This window comes from Salarias fasciatus, chromosome 23, assembly GCF_902148845.1.
Source record: "Salarias fasciatus chromosome 23, fSalaFa1.1, whole genome shotgun sequence".
Lineage (NCBI taxonomy): Eukaryota > Metazoa > Chordata > Actinopteri > Blenniiformes > Blenniidae > Salarias > Salarias fasciatus.
Genome location: NC_043766.1, coordinates 15,052,970 through 15,065,678, shown reverse-complemented (window position 1 = coordinate 15,065,678; position 12,709 = coordinate 15,052,970). Strand labels below are relative to the sequence as shown.

The window sequence follows — 12,709 nt, the reverse complement described above, 5'->3', positions numbered from 1 at the left end:
TCACAGTTGGAGAGAGGCAGGCCCTCTGGGGCTTTCTTGGAAATGGACAGTGGCGCTAGCAGATGAACTGGCAGGAGGGCCGAGGTGTTGACAGGGGAACCTCATACAAATTTAGCTGGGGTGGGCCCTCCGGGCCCCTCCGGTTGTTAAGTCGAGGCAGAATCACCAGGATGGCCTTGGATTTGGGGAGGTGTGGGCCCTCCATGAACTCCTTCAGAGATGGGCAGTGGCAAACCCTTGGAGAATTGCAGAGGGAGGTCCTCCGGGACGCCCTCTGAAACAGGCTAAGGTTGGCTTCCTGGAGCTTCTTGGGGTCAGGCAGAGGCAAGCTCTCCAGATCCCCTTCAGAATGGGGAGAGTGGGTTAGGGCTGGACAAAATTTCGATAGCAATATATACTGCGGTATATTTTATTCAATAACGGTGATATGAGTTTTAAACAAATTTTCGATGTAGTGCATTACATTATGCGTTTCACAATGCTGTTCACGGCGCCGCCGATTCAAGCCGAACAGAAAGCGCCTCAAGAGTGATCACGTACTCGGCACGCACATCACAGCTGGCTGTCCTCAGCTCATGCTACAAGCTAAGCTCCTCCGCGGCAAGTTTGAGCTCCAAAATGAGAACTCGTGATGTAAACGCGACTGAGTAAGCTTCCACAAGCTAATTTGTGGCCACGAATAATAAATTGTGAGCACGAATACTAATTTGTGGCTACGAATTAGGTATAACATTCACTGAACGGTCCAGTGAAGTTAGCAGCATATTGACAGATGCGGACTTTCAGTCTCAATAACTCTTTAGCAAAACGTCAGTAACATACAAAGGGCGCCTCCATCCCATCGCTGTGAGGTGGACTACATGCTACAAGCTCATTTTCATTAAAACTATCTGTCTATGAAGCAGCAGAAACAATATTGATTTTGATGAGCAGCCGGTAGTGCTGCTGGATTAAGGGACCGTCTACAATTTACAAGACGCTGCAACAGTGGAGATAACTACCACAAAAAAAAAGAGAAAAAAAAAACAGTACAGAGATTCGCTGCAGTGTCACCATAATCACTACAATCTTAAGTATTTCTGTACTTAACCTTAGTAATTCTGAGCACTTTTATTTTTCTTCCTGGTTGAAGCACCTTTGTTTAAATCTATAAGAAAAAATGTGTTACAGTTTAAAAGTTAAAGGCTATTAATATTGAAAAGGTGAGTGTATGGCAGTTATTTCAATTCCCTGTCCCAGTAATATTTATGTTTGTAGTTGCTCACTCTTCTTTGTTTATTGCAGTAATTCTGAGCACTTTCGTTTTTCTTCCTGGTTGAAGCACCTTTGTTTGAATCTATAACAATAACATAACTGTATTTAAGCGTAAAGTTAAAGCTATTTATATTGAAAAAGGTGAAACTTATGTTTATTTGACGGTGATTTCATATTTCTTAAATAAAAGGTAAACATTTAATTTATTGTAGTTTTTATTTCTAAATTTTTATACTGGAGGAGCTTCCTGGATAAATAATTTCTAGTTTTACAGGTACTACATTATGTGCATGATTCTTAACAGTTTTTCTGAGGCTTTTGTATTATTTATATCAATATCGGAATTATATCGTATCGACCGAAATTATGACCTATATCATGATAAAAGTTTTGGCCATATCGTCCAGCCCTAAGTTGGGTCCTTCGGGACACCTCAGAGTTGAACAGGTGCAAGCCCTCCAGTTCAGTCATGAACTGGAGAAGGAGCCGGCGATCCAGGGCTCATTTGAAGTCAAACAGATGTGCCGAGAGAATCAAGGCCTTCTGGAGTCTTGTTCTTCAGTAAACGTGGACAATCCAGGATTCCCTCGGAGTTGGGTGGAGGGGCATCCCCAAGTCCAGCCTTGGCATGGGCAGTCAACAATCCTAGAGGTGTGGCACTGACAAAGGAACTGACACGTGGCCCTCTTGGACCTCCATGAACAGATACACAAGTAGGCCCATGAGTACCCCCTTGAAGATAAGGATAAGTTCAGGCACTGACAGAAATGTTCACAGGCAGGTCCACATTGATTCCCTTGGACTCTGGCAGGAGTGGGCCACCCAAGACCCCCTCCTGTCACAGAAAAGAAGGTCCTGATGAATCCCTTTCGAGTTGGGCAGAGACAGGTTCTCCATGGGTACTCAATCCTCTCCTTGGCAGCTTCATGGCCGGCTACCTTTGAATGAAAGACAAAAGAGACATTTATACACACAAAAAAAGTAGGACTTGATGAGTCGCAGGTGAACACCATCAACACGAAGACAGGACACTTAGGATGAAGTGAGAGAAGGCTGGCAAGGGCAGAAACCTGAAACCAGACATGAAATTGAACAACTACATCAAAACAACTTGAAGGGTGCCATAAACTAAATGCAAAATCTAAACATTAAATTAACCTGATTTTGACTAGAATAATGTGAAGTAAAGACTCTTCAGGTTGAAATACATTGATAAATCACAAAGTTTAAAACTAAAACACTAAGACAATAACATCGTGAGCACAAAGTGATATGAAAAGAAACACCCATGTGACACTCATTAAATTTACTCTTAATTCCTGTACTAAATGCAGTCTTCACAGGAGCAGCAGCTAGCAGTAGTAACTTCATTTTAGCCTTTTTAGAGGGCCAACACCAGGATGACAGACAGAGCCTATAAATAATTAATTAAAACCACAACAATTAGTTTTCTCATTTTCATGTAAAAGAGATTCAGTTTCAGTTGAGACAGATTTCATTTTGTCATCAGGGTCACAGATATACATACCATCAACACTCGGTTTTCTTTTCTTAATATCTGCAAGGCTGCTGCAAGCATTGTGACAGGATATAATAAAATGTTTGTAGATCTGAGGCTTTGCGCTCATAACCTCTTAAACAGCAGAAGAATTAAGAAGAAATGTATGCATATATTGAGGAACCAGTTTGAGTTTGGTATTGAACACATACACACTATACTGTGGTTCTAAAAAATACTGCTCTGAATCAATGCTGCTGTCTTCAGGACACTATAGCTTTTATCTGAACCCTCCCGCAGGCAGTCAGCAACAAGGTGGAGAATAGAGACTGGAGTGAACTCGCTGCCTCGGGTTCTGTCTTGGCTTAATAAAGGAATATTTCATGTGTGACACTCACACAGCCTGTGGGCGTACACACTCTCGAGCAGACTTTGAGTTAGCAATAATTAACGTAAACATATGGTGTGTGCTTCCATTGAATTGTGCCTGTTGTCCACTCAACCTCAAGTTCTATGCAGCGTCTCAACTCGAAATAATCCACTGCACATGCTAATCACTTCGCAATTGATTTGGCCCTTTTTGCTCCAACAATTTCTGTAAACCACTGAATTGATCTGAGTAAAATCAATTAACAGCTCAGGGTAGGTAAATATGAACAAAAAATATGGATCGCTATGCATACAGTATGACCATCTGAGCAAATTCTGGCTGCTGCTTGTGTGCGAGTGCAGAAAAGCTCAGCGTGAGCAAATTCCAGTCAGGTTCGACTTGCCCCAGGTGAACTGTGATAACCAGGCAGTCTGCAGTGATAAAGTTATCTTATATCCATCAAGAAGAAAATACACTTAACCCTCTACATTCAGCCCCGCTGTGTTATCAGCCTCATAATGGAAATTGATAAAAGAGAGTTGTCTTATCATAATCCCACATACATAACAGCAGGGAATTGTATTTAGGGGGGCACAGGTGAAGGAGATGGGTGAAATAGAGCAGCCAAAAAGAGAGGCTTGCCTCCTGGTTGGAGATCAAATGTTATCAAGTGGTATTGATGAAGCAGTTCATAGAGATACACAAAGTGACAGTTTGTTATGTTGCATTCCTTTATAATAGCCAGGCTGTCATTGTCATCATAGGTATCAAGAGACAGATGTGCTTGACTTAGCAAGATGCTTGAGCCAGCAACAGGACTCACACAGTAACAAACATCTGATAAGTATAGGAATAAACAAGAGCCTATGGAATTATTAGAGAGAATGAGAGTGAAAGACCCACATCTGAAAGTGAGAATATACAGTGACAATGGAAGGAGAGAAGAGATACACAAATGGGCCGATGGACTTATTTTATGCTGACACCATTTGTTTGTGCATTTTATTAAGCCTCTAACATTAAACAGATTTAGTGGTTACAGCCAAAGTCATGGAAGCAATTATGCTTTTGGAAATGTTTTGATAAAATGCTTGCCTAGACTATCAGTCCACACTGTACCGCTATCTTTGGTGATTTATTCACAGAGTATGCTGATGTGAATTTACCCTCAAGAGATTTAAAAAAAAAAAAAATCAATTACAAGAGAAAATTCTGAAAACATTTTAAAAATGGAGATTTCTCTATCAGGTGAACATCATTTGCAAGCTCATTGATTTCCCGCATGAGGCATGTCCTTGAATTGATAGGCGTATTAAATATACACTGAGGTCAATCTGATCTTTAGATTTTCTCAGACATAGCAAGCTTATTTCGAATATGAAGAACAGCTATATAGTATTGGAGAGAGAGGGAGGAGAAAAGAGAAACTGTAAGAGGAAGAAGTGGATCAATACAAAAACGGAACAGTATCTGTGTGGAGAAAGCTGAAGGTGTCTCCTGTGTCGGGATTCCGTCTTACAGCTCACATTGTGCTGAGGGCTCTCTTAAGTGTCCAGATACCCCACAGAGGTGTTGATTAAGTCAAGCTGAAGGCCAAATGCCTGCCTAGAATCGAGAGCCCCCAGCTCACTCACTGAGCTATCAGGTGACCCGTCTTCTGCTCATTCACTCTTGAGTCTGATACTGATGCTGAGAGGAGCTATTAGAGCCAGCCCCAAAAAGCGTTCTGCTGGGTGTTGATAACCGGCAGGTACCGGGCTGTGGAGAGAGAGAGAGAGAGAGAGAGAGAGAGAGGCAGAAAGGTGGGGGGGATATGGCAGTACTGGGAGGCGGAGGAGGGTAAATGATCTCTGAAGGCCATCTTATTAATGGAGGCTTTTCATTACTAGCACTAATGCAAATGATTGGTGGGGCTAATGAGCTTCAAGGTCTATGTGGATGAGGGCTCTGTGGAGCTGCACTGTGTGATGATCATAGAGGGAGACAGAGGTGATGAGTTTTGAACATCATCTGTGGTCATGATGAGCATTTTGCTTGTTCAAAAACAGAAGAAATAGAAGGAGAAATGGATGAATGAGCTGATAGGTCGGAGAGTCAATTGTACACCAACTCAATATGGCAGCTTGCTACGGGCAAGAGGCTACAAGATGAATGGTGAGGGGGGACAAGTGTATTTCACTGTCAGTGGATTGAGCCAAGGTAAGGCATGGAAAATGTCTTCATCGTCTTCTGTAAAGTGGCTGCACACTCGATATGAAAGCACTTCGAAGACGATGGAGCATAGCATATTCTTTGAAGGCGTGGCAACCTTCATCACGTCATGAACATTGCATCATATATCATTTATGCTCATACATTGCCTGGGGGAAAGACAGCTTTTGCTATTTGCTGTACTGTGTTAAAGACACCTTCAGTGGCGGCTGTGAACCTTACATGTAGGGGGATTTAGCCCGATTTACAGCGTGGTGTGTACAGGATCAGTTCTGGCTCAGGAGTGTCTCATATGGGCTCTCTCGAGGGAGCAGTGGGGGGAGGACCAGAGGCCACTGATTGATGGTCAAGGACACTGAACTCCTCCCTCACCCTACCCCCACCCCCCACACAGAGGAGCCCATCTCTAAAGCCATGTCCTCAGGGGGATTGGGATGCTGCCTGGCTGGCTGCCGCCATGTGCTGCTAGTGGCAGTTTATGTGGAGGACACGACATAGTGTATTCGTGCAATGAATTATCCACTAAACAACAAATCAATGAAATGAAGACTTAATCCATTACAAATACATTCCAATTTTTTTCTCTCCATTTGGCTTTGTAAAATGTACTTTATGAAACATGTATGGATCTGGTAGGCCAATAAAACACCAAACTCAGAATTTCTTTCAGAATGAAGAGCTGTGTGATGGTGAAAAAGGAGTGAAAAGTAGCATACAGTATTGCCTATGAATAATGATATTCCAGTGAATTACAGTGCAGTGCAACGCTCAAGGTGGCTCGCAACACAAAGCCTGCATTGACTGTCACTGCTGCATATTTCAATGTGATTCATCATCTGTGTCAACAGTCACTGAAGTTCAGGGGCCTTAGTATTTGTTGTGTATGTGATATTTGGGTGACAAAACTGACATCAATGAAGATTTGGGAGGGATAATAGGGAGGCAAGACGGGTAAGGGATATTTATAGAAGAAGGTTTAAACTCCAACACACACTATTTAAAGCTAATAGCTTCTGTTTGGAATCCGAGGAGATAACCAGGGAATGGTTCATATTACTCTTGCTAGTGGTGTGGCGGCTTTAGTTTTTCATTTCAATTCTGTAGCAAAACAGTAATTGAAGCGTATCGCTTTCATCTCCACTTATCTCCTCGGCTGCTCTCCCTTTGGAGCGCTGCTTGTCTTCCAAGCATTTGCGCATCTTGACACTGTTGGTTTTTCTATGATATATTGTCTGAGATTCTGGTACTTCATTGTAGCTTGCTGCTGATGTACATGGCAATTAAATTCAAACCCCAAAGAGGTAGAGCTCATTCAAAAGCCCCACTCTTCCTGTTTCTCCTGTCGGCCACTGCTGCAGCCTCACTCTCGCACCCCTTTCAATCACTGTCTTTTTCTCTGGCTCTCTCCTGCTTTGATTCGCCATTTGTCTCCCCGTATCTGTCTTTCTTTTGCACTTGCTTTCTGTCTGCGTCTTTCTTTTCCTTTAAAGTCCCTTCATGTTAATGAGCAGAGTAATGGCGTGCAGGCAGTTCTTGGTTGGGGAGTTAATTAAAATGGCAAGTTCCAGCCCACACAGTCAAAACAATAGAGGCCCCTGCTTTCCGCAGTGACACAGGGAGATATTAAACAAGCCCAAATCAAACACTGTGAGGAGGCCAGAGCAACACAGCAACTCTGGCTGTCAGCCAGCTCCACATAATATCTCTCTTCCTAAAGAAGTAAGGAGTTTATGTTACAATCTGTAGTCCAGTCAACATTGCTCGTAGCGGAGATCAAGTAATCACTTTGCGATCTCCTTGAACTTCTGTGCATGAAAAGCCTTTATGTACACAGTATTAACGTGATTGCTGCATTTATTGAGCCAGAAACAACACTGACACTGATCAGATGAGAAACTGAAGAGGAGAAACAGTGACATCTCCCCACCCACAACCTCACACTGAAACGCACACACACACATAAACACACTCCCCAAATGATTTTGCTAGCGTGGCTAGCACAATGCAGTGCACTCAGGCTCAGGCAACAGTGGGCCGGCTGAGCAGGACAGGAGCTGTTGCTATGGTTACCATTTCTCGGCTCGCTCTCACAGCCCAGGAAAACTGTGTCATTATCCTGTACTTTGGATAGAGGGAGAGCGAGCAAGAGAGAGGAGGGATACAAAGACAGAAGCCGAGGTAGAAAGGGGAGACAAAGACGGGAAAGCAATGATGAGGAAAAAGAAGTCAAGGTCTGTCACTCCGGCCATGCAACTGATGCATTATCAAAATTTGAAGGTGTTTGTTTGGTCGTGTTCAGTGTTTTCCCCTTCATTTGTGGTTCCCATCTGTCAGGCGAGCTATGGTTTTCCCTCTAATAGTTAAACAACTTCAGTGCTGACAAATTATCTCTGAAAACGTCAGGTAAAAGCAAAGCTGTGTCAGGTGATAATAGGATATCTTCCTTTCTCCCTCCATGGTATCCCCTGTGAAAATTGTCACCATCAAGCTATTATGTTGGTAAAAAAAAGATCAATACTGGCATCATTGTATTTATTCTAACACATCAATAGATGTATAACAAACTAACAACAATCCGTGCAGGTTCTTATTTAATGAACAGATGGTCCACATCATCAGCAACAGCTCAGTGGTATAACGTTTCTTTTTTTCAGCAAAACATGTAAATATAAGCCAACTTAACTATATAAAAACACAAATTGAATACATTTTATGTTCATGTCTGCATTTGGGTATCTACAGCATATGTGCGTGAGTGATTACGTAGTTTTGCACTTGTCTTGGTGTGCCTGTGCAAGGTCCACATCAGAGGAGTTACATTGTGAACTAATTATATGGCTGTGTAAATAGAGGCACCCTACTGATATGGGCTGTGCACCACATGATTTCCCCTGGTAGAGCAGAGCCTGTTTGCACTGCCTCGCTGTGCTCCCTGTGTGCAGGCATGCATGTGACCAGTACATGCAAGTGTGTGCAAGGCGAGGGAATGTGTGTTTTCTAACCTGTAAAGTGTGCTTTATTGAGCTGCAAGCTGAAAGAGTGTGTCTGTGATGAGGACACAGAGTAGCCCCTCCAAATGAAAGGCTGCCCTCTACCTTTCTAGCCGCCTGACGCAGCTCTCCAGAGATACCTGTTCATATTACTGTGCTTGTCTGCTGGTCACAGAAACACAAACCGCACAAAACAAAGCCTCCTTCAACATCACTGTGAGAAAAGACCTTGTGTAGCCCTCATCTATTTTGCTTGCCACCATTGGCTTTAGACCACTAATGTGAAAACGAGTTCAAAGGGGAATAAGTGTTTTGACACCTAGGTAAAGATGAGGTGAAGGAAAAGTTTTCTTGAGAGAGGTGTTTTCAATTACTCCAGCTGATTGAACCTCAAGTCATCCTGTAACAGAGTGAGACAACTTATTTTGTGCCAGAGGTTTGAGGTGTGTCACAGTCGGAGCAACGTAGCAGCAGGCAAAACAAAACATGACAAGAAGATCGTTTGGTATATCACCAGCAGGATCATTCCAATATTAGTTGAGGATATAATATAACAACAGCCATTTATATTGGTTTTATAAAAGCAGATCTTCTGCCACTATCCACCTGAAACTCAGCGGTTCCACTTGAATTGGCTTCTGCGATCAAATAACGAGCCGATGAGCAGAGCCAGACTCCAGACATGGAGGTAATAGTATGTGGAGACTGAAGAAACTGTCAAAAGGAGTACAATCACATGAAGCCAAGAAAGCTTTATGACACCCTCCAGTGAGCATCAAGTTTTTATCCCCATTTATATGTTCATGTAGTGTTTTGCTTTTTCTTTTCTTTTCTTTTTTTTTTTTTTTTCTCCCCCAGTGGTGTAGCGTTCTTTGTCTATCGTGGTCCCGAGGGATCTCTGACCTGCATGTTTTAGAGGTCTCTGTGCTCCGTGCAACATGCCTGATTGAAACAAATGAGTCATTATCAGGCCCCCGTAGAGCCTGATAGCAATCTGGTCATGGGCTGCAGGTGTAGTGGAGCAGGAAGACTTCCCCAGGATCAGGATCCAGGATTACTGTGCCAAAATACATGAGTGAAATAACTACTCATTGCCGTGACTGAGCATTTCCTCTCTGGAAGTACAATTTGATATTCAGACTGAGAGAGACAAGGTTTTACATGTCAGACAGCTGTGAGCAAGACCACACTGAAGGTTCTGTTATTTATTGATAGCAGTAGATGTTTGATCTCACAAGAGTAACAGCATTTCAGGGATCCTGACATTTTCACATGGCATTTTTCATTTCGTCACTGAATGTTACCAAATTACATTTATTTATTTATTCATTCTGTCATCAGAGAACATCTACTATTGAAAAATTCCATCGCTTCAATTGGAAGGCATTAGAAACTGTAACGAAAATGAAAAATAAAATGTATCTAAAGTTGAGGTTTTCTTAATTTTGCGTTGATACATTTGATTTCTGATCAACTCATGTTCATTACACACACACACACACACACACACACACACACACACACACACACACACACACACAAACACACAGTTTTACTGTATTCAAACATATTGCATCCAAAAACAGTGTTGTATGTAACATGTGCATCCTTTATATGTTTCAGTAAATGACACAATGTTTTCTTATGAATTCTCCTCATTATTAAACCTACTTTAACGGAAGAGCATAAAAAAAAACATAAAGTAAGTGTCTTTACTAAACTATAGCATACAGTCAAAGCAATCAGTTATTACAATATGGGAATTTCTCATAATTAACTCTGAGTTTACACTCTTTGGCTTCCATCAAATATGAATTTTTGGATTAAATGCCAGACTTTTTGCTTTTTTACAATAAAACATAATTGTTCACTGCCAATCCAAAACAATAATTTACTTTTGATTACTGCTGCTAAAAAGTTTGTGCAATCAATGCACATGGAACATTTCCACTTTGGTCTCGTCTACTTAGTAGAGCTTTTATCTGCACCGGCCCCACCCCACTGTTGTGTAGTTGAGAAAAATAATTGGAATCAGTCTTATTCTGCGATCCTTTGGTGAGTTTGTTTTATCGTACAGCCCTACTTAAACATGCAATCATCAGCATTATTACCATTTTAATTTTTCGAGCACATTTTTTGAGTCTATTTAAATTCTGCACACCAATAAATGCAGACATTTTCCACTGTGCAGTGGGTCTTTCTAAATCCAAAAATACCCTTTAATTCTGCCTTTGTAGCTGATGCACTTACTGCGGTGGTGCTAAAATGTGATGCTAATGCTAAATGACGCCAAAAAAATGTTTATTCTTCCCACTTGGCGCTGTTAAAAGCATTTACTGAGGAGAGAAATCCATTTCATTTGCAGTTTAGCAATTTTGGTGAAAGTCCATCGAGCCTTTTTTTAGCCATGCTGGTGTTGTATTATTGCAGCGTTTCACTATCTGTCACATAGCAATATGTCATAAGAGCGGAAAAATGTGGCAGATTGCCGATGCTTTGGAAACCAGTATAACAGTGAAATTTGTTGTCAGTCAGTCATCGTCTATTTACCTGGCAGTTCAGTGAAAAGAGTCGGACCTTAAAATGTAACTTGTGTAAATGTAAACCACTGCCAAAAAGCAATTTCAAGGTTTTTGCTTCAAAAGAAAGTAGTTAATTATGTCACCTGTGGTTTCCAGTTATTCTACAAGTTACACATAGTGGCTTGTCCTTTTTTCCTCTGAAAGCAGGTTTTGTTTAATTTTTTTTCACAAAAAAATGTTTATACAATCGAGCCTACATTTAAGAATAATGTAAAGTGTACAAATAAAGTGACTGCCACCTGCTGTGTTTAGATCATTTCATCCAAATGTTTTCAAATCTGTACTTAGTGATTCATTGCTTGATTGTAATAATTATTTCTTCGCTTTTGTCAACTGTGAATGTGAACGTCTGTGAACATATTTTTTCACAGCTGTTGATATTTCTCAAAGAAAATCTTATTTATTCTCATGAATGACCTGACTACCTGGCTCGCCCCGTTTCATCAGCTGATTGTGGCCAAATGTTTAGGAGTTTTGTGCATGTGTCCTTTCAGTGACTTCTTTTGCTTTTCATACTGTATCTATAACAACATAGATAAATAATGAAAGACTGAATTGATTTATTTATATTCGAAAGGGAAAAAAATATGTGTGTGTGTGTGTGCGTGTGTGTGTGTGTGTGTGTGTGTGTGTGTGTGTGTGTGTGTGTGTGTGCGTGCGTTTTCATCGTTTTCTTTTTTACAAATCACATCTGAGTCCTTTCTGCTCAGAGCATCAGAGTGCAAAGTAGCACTGCTGTTGTGAGGTACCCTGTTTCCTTACAAGCCGGCTGAAATCAGTGGCAGTGGTGCAGTAATTGCCATTTTTTTCGCCTGTCTCATTTGGAAGCCCCATGCCAAGCCGACTGTGGGGTTTGTAAATGGTGGGTGCGGTCGAGAGAAAGAGCAATCACAACTAATCAGAGATTCTCTTGTTTCCTGTCCACAGCACCCAACACTGCACCCTATGGGAGCACAGGGAGCGCACACATCCCACTGGCCTGTCGATACCTGGTCCTGGCTCTCTCCTCGTTCATATGTGTGTACTAGCAGAGGCAAGCCCAGACACAATGACTGTCGAGAGCATTTATGAATCCTTTTTGACGTTGCTGATGGCTGGAATCCAATCTGGTACAGTTTGTTGAGAAGCTGTGGTGGAAAATAATCTGCATTACTTTGTGTGGGGATATACTTTTTTTTTTTTTTTGTTTCTTCTTGGTGAAATTTCTCATGTAAATACTATGATGATTTTTTTATTACTGTTTTTTTCTCTTATTTTTTTTTTCTTTACTTCTTTGATTGATCTACCACCTTGTGAATCAGTGTTCACCCCCACCCCACTTTCAATCATATCAACAGCTCCAAAAATGAGTTACTTTCGTGGATCTTTTTCCTACAAGGCGATGACGCAAAAATTGACATTTCCATCTGTTTTTGTACATGGCTTAAAAGAAGCAATTGTGTCTGTCGCTACACAGAACTACCATTCCAATGTTGTATTGAATGTATTCTTGGCTGTTGAACAAAGGAAAGACATTTAGATTCCTAACAATTCAAAAATTTTGATTATGGAGTGTGTCTTAAAACATTATCGTTAAAAAAAGCCAAGAAAAAAAAAAACAAAAGAAGAGAAACAGCAGGGCTTCTTGAGGACCTGTATTGTCATACTTACTCAATAGATGGATGAACAGTGTTGAAGGTGTGCTTTGTTGTATTCTGAAAATGGGTCCTTCAGTTACTATGCCTGCCTAACAGCTTTGATCAGGCAGCCGTCAAAGTAGCAAAATATACGTATTGTATCTTATATTTTAATATAGTGTAGGCTT

The 12,709-nt window shown here is 41.3% G+C and overlaps 1 protein-coding gene across 2 annotated transcripts in view; it reads left to right on the top strand.

Moving 5' to 3' along the window:
• LOC115381685 (neuronal growth regulator 1-like) overlaps positions 1-12,479 on the top strand; it is a 46,709-nt gene extending 34,230 nt beyond the window's left edge. The window contains exon 3 of one of the 2 annotated variants that reach the window (XM_030083238.1): positions 11,833-12,479. In XM_030083238.1, the coding sequence (XP_029939098.1) occupies positions 11,833-11,933 (101 nt within the window). In that variant the 3' untranslated portion in view covers positions 11,934-12,479. The remainder of the gene's footprint in view (positions 1-11,832) is intronic. The other variant, XM_030083237.1, reaches the window with a different exon arrangement.
• The last annotated feature ends 230 nt before the right edge of the window (positions 12,480-12,709 follow it).